Here is a 15298-nt window from a genome sequence, read left to right as displayed (position 1 = left end):
GAGTGAAGCTATCTGGAACCCTGACTAAAGGTCACTTGGGCCTCTCAGAGGAGGGTAGTAAATACTGTTAGCATTCCTAGATTTGCTTAAGGATGAGATTTCAGGAAAGACTTGTTTTGTGTATTTATACAGCTCCACAGAATGTACAGGAAGTAATGTTGGTGGGGTGTTGCCTAAGAATAACTTTGTGTTTCATTGTTTCTTTTTCTTTTTTTATTTTTTGAGACAGAGTCTCGCTCTGTCGCCCGTGCTGGAGTCCAGTGGCGCGATCTCGGCCCACTGCAACTTCTGCCTCCCGGACTCAAGCGATTCTTGTGCCTCAGACTCCCAAGTAGCTGGGATTACAGGCAGGTGTCACCACGCCCGGCTAATTTTTGTGTTTTTACTAGAGACGGGGTTTCGCCATGTTGGCCAGGCTGGCCTGGAAATCCTGACCTCCGGCGATCGGCCGCCTCGGCCTTCCAAAATGTTGGGATTACAGGCGTGAGCCACCGCACCCGGCGAGATCTTACTTTCTAGTAACATTCTCCAATAAAAAGAACGAGAGCTCCTTGGAGAAATGGCTAATTCTAGAACTGGGAAGAAAATATGTAAGATAAGAGCATTGTCAGACCAGGCGTGATGGCTCACACCTGTAATCCCAGCACCTTGGGAGGCCAAGGCAGGTGGATCGCTTTGATACTGCTCAGGTGAATGAAGGAACACCAGGGCTCTTGTCTCTCCTTGAATTAGATAAAACAACATGGCCGGGAGTGGTGGCTCATGCCTGTAATCCCAGCATTTTGGGAGGCTGAGACGGGCAGATCACAAGGTCAGGAGTTTGAGACCAGCCTGGCCAATATGGTGAAACCCCGTCTCTACTAATAATACAAAAATCAGCTGGGAGTGGTGGCACACGCCCGTAGTCCCAGCTAGTCGGAAGGCTGGGGCAGAAGGATCACTCTAGCCCAGGAAATCAAGGCTGTAGTGAGCTTTGTTCATACCACTGTACTCCAGCTTGGGTGACTGAGCAAGACTGTCTCAAAAGAAAAAAGAACCAAAAACAACACACCTGTTGGTAGGAGCATAGGAGCCAACTAAAAGACCTGGAACAGCTTGAGCCACAAAATAAATAAGTAGTATTGGATTGTCACCCAAAGTTTAAAATAAATATTTATGAGGTCACTCTGATATAAATAAATGATAGGACAAATTAATAATTGGACAGGAAGTGACAACTCTCTCTCTGGGCTGTTTTTTGTTTGTTTGTTTGTTTGAGAAAGAGTCTCGCTCTGTCTCCTAGGCTGGAGTGCTGTGGCGTCATCATACCTCACTGCAGGCTTGAACTCTTGGGCTCATGCGATCCTCCCACCTCAGACTCCTGAATAGCTGGGATTACGGGCATGAACCCCAACAGTCGGCTAATTTTTTTAAGTTTTGGACAAGAATTCCAACTCTCTTTAGAATTGCAGAAGAATTCCAAACAATGTATGCTCAAGGCAGGGTGCGGGGGGCACACCCAACTACCCACTTCTTAGGTGTGAGCTGCACATGGTGACTCCTTTCAAAGTGTACAGTATGGCTGGGTGTGGTGGCTCATGCCTGTAATCCCAGCACTTTGGGAGGCCAAGGCGGGTGGATCACGAGGTCAGGAGTTCGAGACCAGCCTGACCAACATGGTGAAACCCCATCTCTACTAAAAATACAAAAATTAGCCGGGTGTGGTGGCGCATGCCTGTAATCCCAGCTACTTGGGAGGCCGAGGCAGGAGAATCACTTGAACGTGGGAGGCAAAGGCTGCAGTGAACCAAGATCACACCACTGCACTCCAGCCTGGGCGACACAGTGAGACTCTCTCAAAAAAAAAATAAAAATAAAAATAAACCCCCAAAATCAAAGTGTACAGTATGGAGCCAGGCACGGTGGCTCATGCCTGGAATCTCAGCACTTTGGGAGGCCGAGGCAGGCAGATCATTTGAGGTCAGGGTTTCAAGACCAACCTGGCCAACATAGTGAAACCTGTCTGTACTAAAAATACAAAAATTAGCCAGGCCTGGTGGTGTAGGCTGAGGCACAAGAATCACTTGAACCCAGGAGGCAGAGGTTGCAGTGAGCCAAAGTTGCACCAGTGCACTCCAGCCTGGGCAACAGAGCAAGACTCCATCTCAAAAATAATAAAAGAAAAAAAGAAAAGGAAAAGAAAAGAAAAAGAAAAAAAAGAAATCATGTATTGGGATTATAGGCGTGAGCCACCATGCCTGGCCCTTTATGTACCCTGAATTGATAATTAGACATAATTTAATAAGAAGATAATATGGCTGGGCTCGGTGGCTCGTGCCTGTAATTCCAGCTAGGAGGCCAAGGAGGGCGGATCACAAGGTCAGGAGTTCAAGACCAGCTTGGCCAACATGGTGAATCCCCATCTCTACTAAAAATACAAAAAAATTGCCGGGTGTGGTGGCGGGTGCTTGTAATCTTAGCTACTTGGGAGGCTGAGGCTGAGGTAGGAGAATCGATTGAACACCCGGGAGGTGGAGGTTGTGGTAAACCAAGATCGCACTACTGCACTCCAGCCTGGGCAACAGAGCAAGAATTCGTCTCAAAAAAAAAAAGATAACATAAAATGTAGATCTTTTTTTTTTTTTTTTTTTGAGATGGAGTCTCGCACTGTCACCCAGGCTGGAGTGCAGTGGCACAATCTCTGCTCACTGCAGCCTCCACCTCCAGGGTTCAAGCAATTCTCCTGCCTCAGCCTCCCAAGTAGCTAAGATTACAGGTGCCTGCCACCATGCCCGGCTGATTTCTTTTCTTTTCTTTTCTTTTTTACATTTTTAGTAGAGTCGGGATTTCACCATGTTCGTCAGGATGGTCTGGATCTCCTGACCTCGTGATCTTCCCGTCTCGGCTTCCCAAAGTGGTAGGATTACAGGCGTGAGCCACCGTGCCTGGACGTGAGATTCTTTTCAAAAGTTAGTTCTGGTATGTTGGCTTTGTATGTACCCTCGGCAAATTCTATTCAACCTATTTCGATAATGTCTCATTGCCTGTGCTCATTTCCTTTCTTTGAAAACTAGTAAGAAAGGTAGAAATGTTCACCAGGGCATGGCATGTAATTAGTACAGGACATCTCAAGGAGTTTTCCTTAATTTCTGAAGATTCTTCTAAACTTTCTTTTTTTTTTTGAGACCGAGTCTCACTCTATTGCCCAGGTTGGAGTGCAGTGTCATGATCTTGGATCACTGCCACCTCCGCCTCCTGGGTTCAAGGGATTCTCATGCCTCAGCCTCCCAAGTAGCTGGGATTACAGGTGTGTGCCACCATGCCCAGCTAATGTTTGTATTTTTAGTAGAGATGGGGTTTCACCATGTTGGCCAGGCTGGTCTCGAACTCCTGACCTCAAATGATCCACCCGGCCACTGCACTTGGCAGATTTTTATTTTCTGATTTGGGCTCAAAGTCCAGAATTACAGTGGCTTTGCTTATAGAATCTTTTTTCTTTTCTTTTTTTTTTTTTTTGAGACAGCGTCTCGCTCTGTTGCCCAGGCTGGAGTGTGGTGGCGTGGTGGCGTGATCTCGGCTCAATGCAAACTCTGCCTCCTGGGTTCAAGCGATTCTCCTGCCTCAGTCTTCCGAGTAGCTGGGATTACAAGCGTCTGCCACCACGCCCCACTAAGTTTTGTATTTTTAGTAGAGATGGGGTTTCACCATGTTGGTCAGGCTGGTCTTGAACTCCTGACCTCAGGTGATCCACCCATGTTGGCCTCCCAAAGTGCTGGGGTTACACACGTGAGCCACTGCACCTGGTCTGCTTGTAGAATCTTTAAAAACAACAAAATTCAATCCTATGATTTCTTAGGTAGGCAAAGTGAGTCCCAAATAGGTTAGCCCTGTATGACATATCAGACCATTCCAATTCTTCACTTTGAAAAATTTCCATGCCTGAGTATGTATATATCATAAAAGACTGAGTGAATTGCCTAAGATTACATTGTTTATTTATTTATATATTTATTTATTTTTGAGATGGAGTTTCACTCTTGTTGCCTAGGCTGGAGTACAATGGTGCGATCTCAGCTCACTGCAACCTCCGCCTCCTGGGTTCAAGCAATTATCCTGCCTCAGCCTCCTGAGTAGCTGGGATTACAGGCATGCGCCACCACTCCAGGCTAATTTTGTATTTTTAGTGGAGACGGGTTTCAGCATGTTGGTCAGGCTGGTCTCAAACTCCTGACCTCAGGTGATCTGCCCACCTTGGCCTCCCAAAGTGCTGGGATTACAGGAGTGAGCCACCATGCCCAGCCTACGATTACGTCGTAACTGGAAATGCTGTGCTTAACTCAGATCCCCTGGCCGATTTGGTACTTTTTCTGCTAGGCAACTGCACATTCTCTATTACTTCTTTTTCCCTCCATGATCAAACTACCTCTCTCCCTGCCTTTTTTTTTTTTCTTTTTCTCTTAGCTTGTGCTGTGCTGAACCTTTTTTTTTCCTTTAGGAACTGGGTCTTGCTATAGTACCCAGGTTGGCGTTGCACTCCTGAGCTCGAGGGATCCTCCCACCTCAGGCTTCCAAGCGTCTGGGACTACAGGCACAAGCCACTGCACCTGATCAATCTCCTCTTTAATTAATAATAATAATAGCTAACTTTTATTGAGTGCTTTCCATTCGGCAGATATTGTCCTGAGTGTCGTCTATACATTATTTTACGAGTTGCCCTCAGCGCCTTAACAAAGAATTTTTTTTTTTTTTTTTTTTTTTTTTTGAGACGGAGTCTTGCTCTAGCCCAGGCTGGAGTGCAGTGGCGCGATCTCGGCTCACTGCAAGCTCCGCCTCCTGGGTTCACGCCATTCTCCTGCCTCAGCCTCCCGAGGAGCTGGGACTACAGGCACCCGCTACCATGCCCGGCTAATTTTTTTGTATTTTTGGTAGAGACGGGGTTTCACCATATTAGCCAGGATGGTCTCGATCTCCTGACTTCGTGATCCACCCGCCTCGGCCTCCCAAAGTGCTAGGATTGCAGGCGTGAGCCACCGCGCCCAGCAACAAAGAATGTTTTATTCCCATTTTACACTTGAGTGGCTCGCTCATGGTCACATAACTGATCAGTAGTGGAACCAGAATTTGAACCAGTTAGTCTGATTTCTGACCTTAAGTCAGGAAAGTCAAATAAAGAAAACCCAAATACAACCTACTCTTATTGTTGAAAAAAGGTTAAGATTGTAGATTAATTTAAAAGTGTTAAATAAGATACAGGAGACAAGAGAAGTGGGACCTGCGAGCAGTGGCACGTGCCTGTAGTTCTACTTACTTCGAGGCTGACGCAGAAGATTCCCTTGATCCAGTAATTCAAGGCCAGCCTGGACAACACAGTGAGACACTCCCCAAACCTAGTCTCTAAAAAAAAAAAAAGAAATGGGGAAAACCTCACTATATAAAAGAGTGAGACCTCTAGAAATAGCAACCAATTAATTCCTTAATTTATTTTTTGCACAGATATTTATCAAATGTCTGCTAACTGCCGGACACTTTCCTCACCAGTGGAGATACTTTGGGGAAAAAGACACACTGAAGATACTTAGGCAAAGAGACACAGTTCTGATCCTCAAGGTGTGAGTTGTCTGAAAAGGAAGGAGGCAAACACAGTAAAATGCACTGCAAAAACTCTAATGGAGGGCCGGGCGTGGTGACTCACACTTATAATCCCAGCAGTTTGGGAGGCCGAGGTGGGCGGATCACCTGAGGTCAGGAGTTTGAGACCAGCCTGACTGACATGGAGAAACCCCATCTCTACTAAAAATACAAAATTAGCCGGGCATGGTGGCACATGCCTGTAATCCCAGCTACTAGGGAGGCTGAGGCGGGAGAATCACTTGAACCTGGGAAGCGAAGGTTGCGGTGAGCTGAGATCGTGCCATTGCACTCCAGCCTGGGCAACAAGAGCGAAACTCCGTCTCAAAAAAAAAAAAAAAAAAAAAAAACTGTAATGGATGCCCAAGTACGGCTCAGTGGGAAAAAGAAGTATCTCAATCTATTTTGGTTGAGTCGAAATTGTGGAAGTAGAGGTGACCTTTGAACTTGGTCTGTGTAAAGACTCTGAGATGAAATGAGCTCACGGAGCTACAAATAGGTCAATATAATTAAAGCATCCACACTAAGGATGGTGGGTGGTGAGAAACAAGGCTGGCGGCAGGGTGTAGTGGCTCATGCCTACAATCCCAGCACTTTGGGAGGCCGAGGTGGGAAGACTGCTTGAGGCCAGGAGTTCAAGACCAGTCTGGACAACATGGCAAGGCCCCATCTCTGTAAAAAATAAAACAATTAGCTGGAAGTGGTGCCCTACGCCTGTAGTCTCAACTACTCCAGAGGCTGAGGTGGGATGATCTCTTGAGCCCAGGGGGTCGAGGCTTGCAGTGAGCCAAGATCAGGCCACTGTACTCCAGCCTGGGTGACAGAGCGAGACCCTGTCTCAAAAATAAATAAATACATAAATATAAATAAAAATAAAATAATGAAATCTGCTTGGGTATTTGTCTAATCCAGGGGTGTCCAATCTTTTGGCTTCCCTGGGTCACATTGAAAGAAGAGTTGTTTTGGGCCACACATAAAATATACTAACCCTAATGATAGCTGATGAGCTTAAAAAAAAATCACAAGAAAGTTTCATAATGTTTTACGGAAGTTTATGAATCTGTGTGGGGCTGCATTCAAAGCCATCATGAGCCTCATGCGACCCTCGGGCCGCAGGTTGGACAAGCTTGGTCTCTGCAGATGATTAATTTTACATCTATGAATTATTCACTACTCTATTCCTAGCACCTATCTCAGCACCTTGCACATAATAGATGCTTAATAACTGTTTGTTAAATGAATAAATGCATGTCTCCTTTTCACTCTGTCTACTGCTGACAACCTCACATTGTTGTAGAATTTATGTCCATGCATTGGTAATCTTTGTTCTGTGAACTTTTTCCTGGAAGAGTAGAGCAAGAGAAGAGAAAAAAAAAAAATTCCGTCTTCACATCCAATGGCCTTTGAGGAGCTGGGAAGAGAGCAATTCACACTTGATTATCTTACATCAGATAAATTAGCAGCCCCTGAATTGTTGGGCAGTCTGGCAGTGGAGCTCTCCCCGGTCTGACGGCCACTCCAGAGGCCATGCTTCGTTTCTTGCCAGATTTGGCTTTCAGCTTCCTGTTAATTCTGGCTTTGGGCCAGGCAGTCCAATTTCAAGAATATGTCTTTCTCCAATTTCTGGGCTTAGATAAGGCGCCTTCACCCCAGAAGTTCCAACCTGTGCCTTATATCTTGAAGAAAATTTTCCAGGATCGTGAGGCAGCAGCGACCACTGGGGTCTCCCGAGACTTATGCTACGTAAAGGAGCTGGGCGTCCGTGGGAATGTACTTCGCTTTCTCCCAGACCAAGGTAAGGAAATGGGAGTGTTATCCAGAAAAACATCTGGAACTGGGTGGTGTGAAGAAAGGAAAGGACAATAGGAAATGACAATTACTGATGGCCTTGTGCTGGTATTTTTCATATTTTATCTCATTTAATTCCAGCCCACGATCCTGAGAGGAAGTTAGATATTCTTATCAAGTTTGTAACAGTAAGGAAATGAGGCTCAGACAGTAGGTAACCTGTAATCTATTCAAGATCATACAGCTAGTGTGTGAGAACAAAGTCAGGATTTGAAATAGGTTTTTGTTTTCTGAATCAACTGCTTTGTGCTTCAGTTGAGATGAAAGAGGTGAGGGAGGAATCAGAGCTCAGTCTCCCACTCTTCAGCCCATATATACACATCCTGCCATCTTCCGTGTGGCAAGCAGGGTATGAAAATTTTGAGGTTGGTTTGCCCGGGAGTCCTGCTTCCCTTATTTGTACCTCCTGGCTACTCTTGTTGGGTGGCAAAGGTTATTCTAGATTTGTGAATAGAGAGCAATAATATATACAATTGTCATATCCTTTTAAAAGGATCCCAGTGAGTGGGATCCAATACTGTCCCAAACTGACCACCCACCAAATAACTTAGGTCTTCCATTAACAGTAGATCCTCCAACCCCATTCCTGACCCTAGTTCTCCCCACTCAATTCTTATTCAAAGTCTGAAATGGGTGTTGAGAATCTGCATGTCTATACAACCTCCTGGGTGTTTCAGATGCAGAATTTAGAGCCTTGGTTAGTTTTACAGCAACTGGAGAGAAGATTTGAATATTTATTTGTCCAAGAAGCACTTATTGGATACCTACGGTGAGCCAGGAACTGTGTATGGCCTTGAGAATACAAGATAAAGTTTGCCTTTTTTTTTTTTTTTTTTTTTTTGAGAGTCTCGCTCTGTCTCCCAGACTGGAGTAGAGTGGCACTATCTCAGCTCACTGCAACCTCCGCTTCCTGGGTTCAAGTGATTCTTCTGCCTCAGCTTCCCAAGTAGCTGGGATTACAGGCGTGTGCCACCACGTCCAGCTAATTTTTTGATTTTTTAGTAGAGACAGGGTTTCACTATATGTTGGCCAAGCCGGTTTTGAACTCCTGACTTCAGGTGATCCGCCTGTCTCAGCCTCCCAAAGTGCTGGGATTACAGGCCTGAGCCACCGCACCCAGCCCAGAATTACCTTTTAAAAATACATATTGAGTCATACTGCTCCTCCCTGTAAAATTCTCATCTGCAAAATTCTGCAGGAGTTGACCCACCATGCCCTGCCTATTCTGACCCTGCTGCTTACTTCCCCAGCCTCACGTTTTACAACCTTTCCTTGCACACTCAACTCCAAGCTCATAGTAGTCTATTCCTTCTAGAGCATGCATTCTTGTCTCATCTTCAAACATGCTGTATCCAGGCTGCCTGAAGTACTCCCTCAGAATTTGCCTGGTCAAGTACTTCAGGCTTTTCTTCTTCCTCTTTTTTTTTTTTTTTTTTCCTTGAGACAGGTCTTGCTGTGTCACCCAGGCTGGAGTGCAGTGGCACAGTCTCGGCTCACTGCAGCCTCCACCTCCTGGGCTCAAGCGATCTTCCCACCTCAGCCTGCCAAGTAGAGTAGTTGGAACTACAGGCTACAGGTGCACGCAACCACGCCAGGCTGATTTTTGTATTTTTTTATAGAGATGAGGTCTCACCATGAGGCTGGTCTCTAACTTCTGAGCTCAGGCAATGGCCTGCCTTGACCTCCCAAAGTGCTAGGATTATAGGCATGAGCCACCACGCCCAGCCAAATTTTGTTATGTTTTGAATGACGCTTGAGAAAGAAGAGGTGTGGTGTTGGGGTGCTTAAGAGTGTTTTGGTTTCAGTTGTAATTTCTCCCTAAGCTGAATGACCTCAGAAAATACCTACTTAAGGCCGGGCGCGGTGGCTCACACCTGTAATCCCAGCACTTTGGGAGGCCGAGGCAGGCAGATCACAAGGCCAGGAGTTCAAGACCAGCCTAGCCAACATGGTAAGGCCCTCCCCACCCCCGACCCCTGTCTCTACTAAAAATACAAAAAAAAAAAAAAAAAAAATTAGCCGGGTGTGGTGGCGGGCGCCTGTAATTCCAGCTACTTGGGAGGCTGAGGCAGGAAAATCGATTGAACACCTGGGAGGCAGAGGTTGCTGTGAGCCGAGATCACACCACTGCACTCCAGCCTGGGTGACAGAGCAAGACTCCATCTCAGGGGAAAAAAAAAGAGAGAAAATACCTACTTAAGTGTGAAGTCATCCTACCAAACAAAATGATGGCATTAGGCCAAATAAGTTATTTGTGGAAAGGGAGAAATTGAAGATGCAAAAAATAAAATAGTAAAAGTATACTGTATTGGGTCTTTTCCTAGAGGAATAGGTAAAATTTGAAAATTCAGACAGGAAAGTTAGCTTAGAAAACAGGGAGAGCACATTTGTAACTTCAGAAGAGGGGCATCCATGGACAAAAATCAAAGAATTACATCGTACTTCAATATAAGGAGAGGCTGGGCACAGTGGCTAACGACTGTAATCCCAGCACTTTGAGAGGTGGGAGGATCCTTTGAGCTCAGGAGTTCTCGATAAGCCTAGGCAACAGAGAGAGACCCTATCTCTACAAAAACTTAAAAAAAAAAATTGGCTGGAAGTGGTGGCTCACGCCTGTAATCCCAACACTTTGGGAGGCCAAGGTGGGCGGATCACCTGAGGTCAGGAGTTTGAGACCAGCCTGGCCAACATGGTGAAGCCCCATCTCTATTAAATACAATTAGCCAGACGTGGTGTGCACCTGTAATCCCAGCTACTCCAGAGGCTGATGCAGGAGAATTGCTTGAACCCGAGAGGCGGAGGTTGCAGTGAGCTGAGATCAAGCCACTGCACTCCAGCCTGGGCAACAGAGCAAGACTCCATCTCAGAAAAAAAAAAAAAAATTAAAGCCAATCTGAATGATTGGACTTTGGCCAACAACACCTGACTGTCTAGGTTGCTCTTTTTTTTTTTTTTTTTTTTAACTGAGACAGAGTTTTGCTCTTGTTGCCCAGATTGGAGTACAATGGTGTGATATCGGCTCACCACAACCTCTGCCTCCCAAATTCAAGTGATGCTCCTGCCTCAGCCTCCTGAGTAGCTGGGATTACAGGCATGTGCCACCCTGCCTGGCTAATTTTTTTGTATTTTTAGTAGAGACAGGTTTTCTCCATGTTGGTCAGTCTGGTCTCCTGACCTCAGGTTACCTGCCCGCCTTGGCCTCCCAAAGTGCTGGGATCACTGGTGTGAGCCACCGTGCCCGGCCCAGTCTATTGACTCTTTCTCAGAATAATGGTTTAAGTGCCTGAAGTAAAATATTTAGGATTTCAAAATAAACCAATTAAATATTGAAATATATTTTTTAAATTTTTTTAAAACTTTTTTTATTTTTTATTTATTTTTTACTTTTTGAGGCAGAGTCTTGCTCTGTCGCCCAGGCTGGAGTGCAGTGGCGCGATCTTGGCTCACTGCAAGCTCCGCCTCCTGGGTTCACACCATTCTCCTGCCTCGGCCTCCCGAATAGCTGGGACTACAGGTACCCTCCACCTCACCCGGCTAATTTTTTGTATTTTTAGTAGAGACAGGGTTTTACCATGTTAGCCAGGATGGTCTTGATCTCCTGACCTCGTGATCCACCCGCCTCGGCCTCCCAAAGTGCTGGGATTACAGGCTTGAGCCACTGCGCCCGGGGAACCTCTGGCTTTCAGGAATAGAGAAACAAACCCTCCCAAATGATAGGGCTTGTGTCCTTCCCTGCCCTTATATTGTATATGTGGGTATCTGACATTTCTATCATAGAGGTGGATATGAAGTAAAATACATTATTATGACTCTGACATGTCTCTTTTCCCATCTAGGTTTCTTTCTTTACCCAAAGAAATTTTCCCAAGCTTCCTCCTGCCTGCAAAAGCTCCTCTACTTTAACCTGTCTGCCATCAAAGAAAGGGAACAGTTGACGCTGGCCCAGCTGGGCCTGGACTTGGGGCCCAATTCTTATTATAACCTGGGACCAGAGCTGGAACTGGCTCTGTTCCTGGTTCAGGAGCCTCATGTGTGGGGCCAGACCACCCCTAAGCCAGGTAAAATATTTGTGTTGCGGTCAGTCCCATGGCCACAAGGTGCTGTTCACTTCAACCTGCTGGATGTAGCTAAGGATTGGAACGACAACCCCCAGAAAAACTTCGGGTTATTCCTGGAGATACTGGTCAAAGAAGATAGAGACTCTGGGGTGAATTTTCAGCCTGAAGACACCTGTGCCAGACTGAGACGCTCCCTTCATGCTTCTCTGCTGGTGGTGACCCTCAACCCTGACCACTGCCACCCTTCTCGGAAAAGGAGAGCAGCCATCCCTGTCCCCAAGGTTTCTTGTAAGAACCTCTGCCACCGTCACCAGCTATTCATTAACTTCCGGGACCTGGGTTGGCACAAGTGGATCATTGCCCCCAAGGGGTTCATGGCAAATTACTGCCATGGAGAGTGTCCCTTCTCACTGACCATCTCTCTCAACAGCTCCAATTATGCTTTCATGCAAGCCCTGATGCATGCAGTTGACCCAGAGATCCCCCAGGCTGTGTGTATCCCCACCAAGCTGTCTCCCATTTCCATGCTCTACCAGGACAATAATGACAATGTCATTCTACGACATTATGAAGACATGGTAGTCGATGAATGTGGGTGTGGGTAGGATGTCAGAAATGAGAATAGAAGGAGTGTTCTTAGGGTGAATCTTCTAATAAAACTACCTATCTGGTTTATGACCACTTAGATTGGAAATGTCAATATATCTGTGTTTATAATTTGTCTTCCTGAAAAACCCACCATAATTAATGATGCCCATGGCCGGGCGCGGTGGCTCATGCCTGTAATCCCAGCACTTTGGGAGGTCGAGGTGGGTGGATCACAAGGTCAGGAGTTGGAGACCAGCCTGGCCAATATGGTGAAACCTCGTCTCTACTAAAAGTACAAAAAAGTTAGCCGGGCATGGTGGCACATGCCTGTAATCCCAGCTACTTGGGAGGCTGAGGCAGAAGAATTGCTTGAATCCGGGAGGCAGAGGTTGCAGTGAGCCGAGATCACGCCACTGCAGTCCAGCCTGGGTGACAGAATGAGATTCTGTCAAAAAAAAAAAAAAAAAATTAACGATGCCCATACTTGCATGCGCGTGCACACACACACATCCTGGAGCCCTAATAATCGTAGTTAATTTCTGTTCTAACATACTCATTATGCGTATGACAGTATGGACACTGGCATTTACTGATGGCCGATTATGGGCAGGCATTATCCTATGTGTTACTTTACAAACATTTCACTGTTCTTTGAGGGAAGCATTGTTATTTATGCTTTATAGACAAAGAAGCTGAGGTTTGAGAAGCTTACAAATTTTCCTAAGGTCAGCAGCTCTCCCTGGTAGATCTGATATGCTAACAGTGTTACATTAAAAAAATTTGAGGCCAGTCGCGGTGGCTCACGCCTGTAATCCCAACACTTTGAGAGGCTGAGGCGGGCGGATCATGAGGTCAGGAGATCGGGACCAGATTGACCAACATGGTGAAACCCCGACTCTACTAAAATACAAAAAATTAGCCTGGCATGGTGGTGCGTGCCTGTAATCCCAGCTACTTGGGAGGCTGAGGCAGGGGAATTGCTTGAACCCAGGAGACCGGTTGTAGTGAGATGAGATCGTGCCATTGCACTCCAGCCTGGCAACAGAGCAAGACTCTGTCTCAAAAAAAAAAAATTTAATTTTTTTAAAGGAAGCCTCGGCCTCTCAAAGTGCTGGGATTGCAGGTATAAGCCACTGTACCTGGTCCTAGTTAGACCAGCCCCGTTCTGGTCTTTTATTGATGTTCCATATGATTCCTACAGTGCAGATCACATTGTACATATAATTTTTTTTTTTTTTTTGAAACGGAGTTTCGCTCTGTCGTCCAGGCTGGAGTGCAGTGGCGCGATCTCGGCTCACTGCAAGCTCCGCCTCCTGGGTTCACGCCATTCTCCTGCCTCAGCCTCCCGAGTAGCTGGGACTACAGGTGCCCGCCACCACGCCCAGCTAATTTTTTGTATTTTTAGTAGAGACGGGGTTTCACCATGTTAGGCAGGATGGTCTCGACCTCCTGACCTCGTGATCCGCCCACCTCGGCCTCCCAAAGTGCTGGGATTACAGGCGTGAACCACCGCGCCCAGCTCATTGTACATATAATCTTATTTTATTTTATTTATTTAATTTTGAGGGCTGGCACAGTAGTTTCACCATTTTGCCCAGGCTGGTCTCAAACTCATGAGCTAAAGCAATCCGCCTGCCAGACCTCATAAAGCGCTGCAATTACAGGCGTAAGCCACCGTGCCTAGCCTAGCTTTCTTATTTGTATCATATGTCAAACCCGCTTCCTAAAGCCTCCTAAAGCGCTGGAATTACAGGCGTGAGCCACCGTGCCTAGCCTAGCTTTCTTATTTGTATCATATGTCAAACCTGCTTCCTTGGGCTTATATTGATTGGTGTAATCCTAAATCATGTTGGCCAAACATTACAAATCATAGCACAGATTATTTCTGAAGTAAATTATCTGCACAGTTTCACTTTTATTTCATTCAACTGATATTTATTGTGTGTCTATTATATGCCAATTACTGTACTAGGTCCTCGGAAATAAGGATAAATGGTCACTTTCATTGTAGAGGTTAAAATCTAGCACTTTTTTTTTTTTTTTGAGAGGGAGTCTCACTCTGTCATCCAGGCTGGAGTGCAATGGTGGGGTCTCGGCTCACTGCAACCTCCGCCTCCTGGGTTCAAGCAATTTTCCCGCCTCAGCCTCCTGAGTAGCTGGGACTACAGACATGTGCCACCACACTTGGCTAATTTTTGTATTTTTAGTAGAGACAGGGTTTCACTATGTTGGCCAGGCTGGTCTTGAACTCCTGACCTCATGATCTGCCCATCTCGGCCTCCAAAAGTGCTGGGATTACAGGTGTGTAACACCACACCTGGCCTTTCTAGCACTACAAATTATTTGACTATAAATTATTTGAATATGTACATGTGAAAAAATTTAGCATATATCCCAATGTAGGCATATTTAATTATTCACAAACTGTATGTATTATTTTTAATTAATATATTGTGCATATTTGAAAATGCTCACATTAAAGTTTTTTTTTCTTTTTTCAAGTCAGAGTTTTGCTCTGTAGCCCAGGCTGGAGGGCAGTGGTGTGATTATGGCTCAACTCATCTTGCTTGAGCCTGCAGCCTCAACCTCCCAGTCTCAAACAATCCTCCCATCTCAGCCTCCTGAGTAGCTGAGACCACAGGTGTGCACCACCACACCCAGCTAATTTTTGTGTTTTATATATATATATATATATATATATATATATATATTTTTTTTTTTTTGTAAAGATGGAATTTTACTATGTTGCTCAGGCTGGTCTTGAACTCCTGGACTCAAGCAATCTGCCTACCTCAGCCTCTCAAAGTGTTGGGATTGCAGGTATGAGCCACTGAGCCCAGCCTAAAATTTTATTTCTAGGTTTAGTAAATATTAAATTAAAAAGTTCTAATACTTTCTTCTGGTGCATCAATGTTTCACGGATAGAAGTTCTAATATTTACCTTCTTTCTTTCTCTTTTTTTTTTTTTTTTTTTTGAGACAGAGTCTCACGCTGTAGCCCAAGCTGGAGTGCAGTGGCGCGATCTCAGCTCACTGCAACCTCTGCCTCCCAGGCTCAAGCGATTCTCCTGCCTCAACCTCCTGAGTAGCTGGAATTACAAGCACCTGCCACCACGCCCTGCTAATTTTTTTTTTTTTTGAGATGGAGTCTCACTCTGCCGTCAGGCTGGAGTGCAGTGGCACAGTCTCGGCTCACTA

The 15298-nt window shown here is 45.7% G+C and overlaps 2 protein-coding genes across 2 annotated transcripts in view; both read left to right on the top strand.

Annotated features, from left to right (window-relative positions):
- The first annotated feature begins 7085 nt into the window (after positions 1–7085).
- On the top strand, positions 7086–12198 carry GDF3 (growth differentiation factor 3). The gene is made up of 2 exons (XM_002822850.4): positions 7086–7402; positions 11292–12198. Exons 1-2 carry the CDS (start codon positions 7135–7137, stop codon positions 12116–12118), a joined length of 1095 nt encoding a protein of 364 aa, XP_002822896.1. The 5' UTR covers positions 7086–7134; the 3' UTR covers positions 12119–12198.
- Positions 10579–15298, top strand: part of APOBEC1 (apolipoprotein B mRNA editing enzyme catalytic subunit 1) — a 34898-nt gene continuing 30178 nt past the window's right edge. The window contains exon 1 of the mRNA XM_009247399.1: positions 10579–10596. The gene's annotated coding sequence lies outside the window, so the exon portion shown is untranslated. The remainder of the gene's footprint in view (positions 10597–15298) is intronic.

The sequence above is a fragment of the Pongo abelii genome, chromosome 10, assembly GCF_028885655.2.
Source record: "Pongo abelii isolate AG06213 chromosome 10, NHGRI_mPonAbe1-v2.0_pri, whole genome shotgun sequence".
NCBI lineage: Eukaryota > Metazoa > Chordata > Mammalia > Primates > Hominidae > Pongo > Pongo abelii.
Note: the sequence above shows the minus strand (reverse complement) of the source record. Positions and strands in the feature narration are given on the sequence as shown.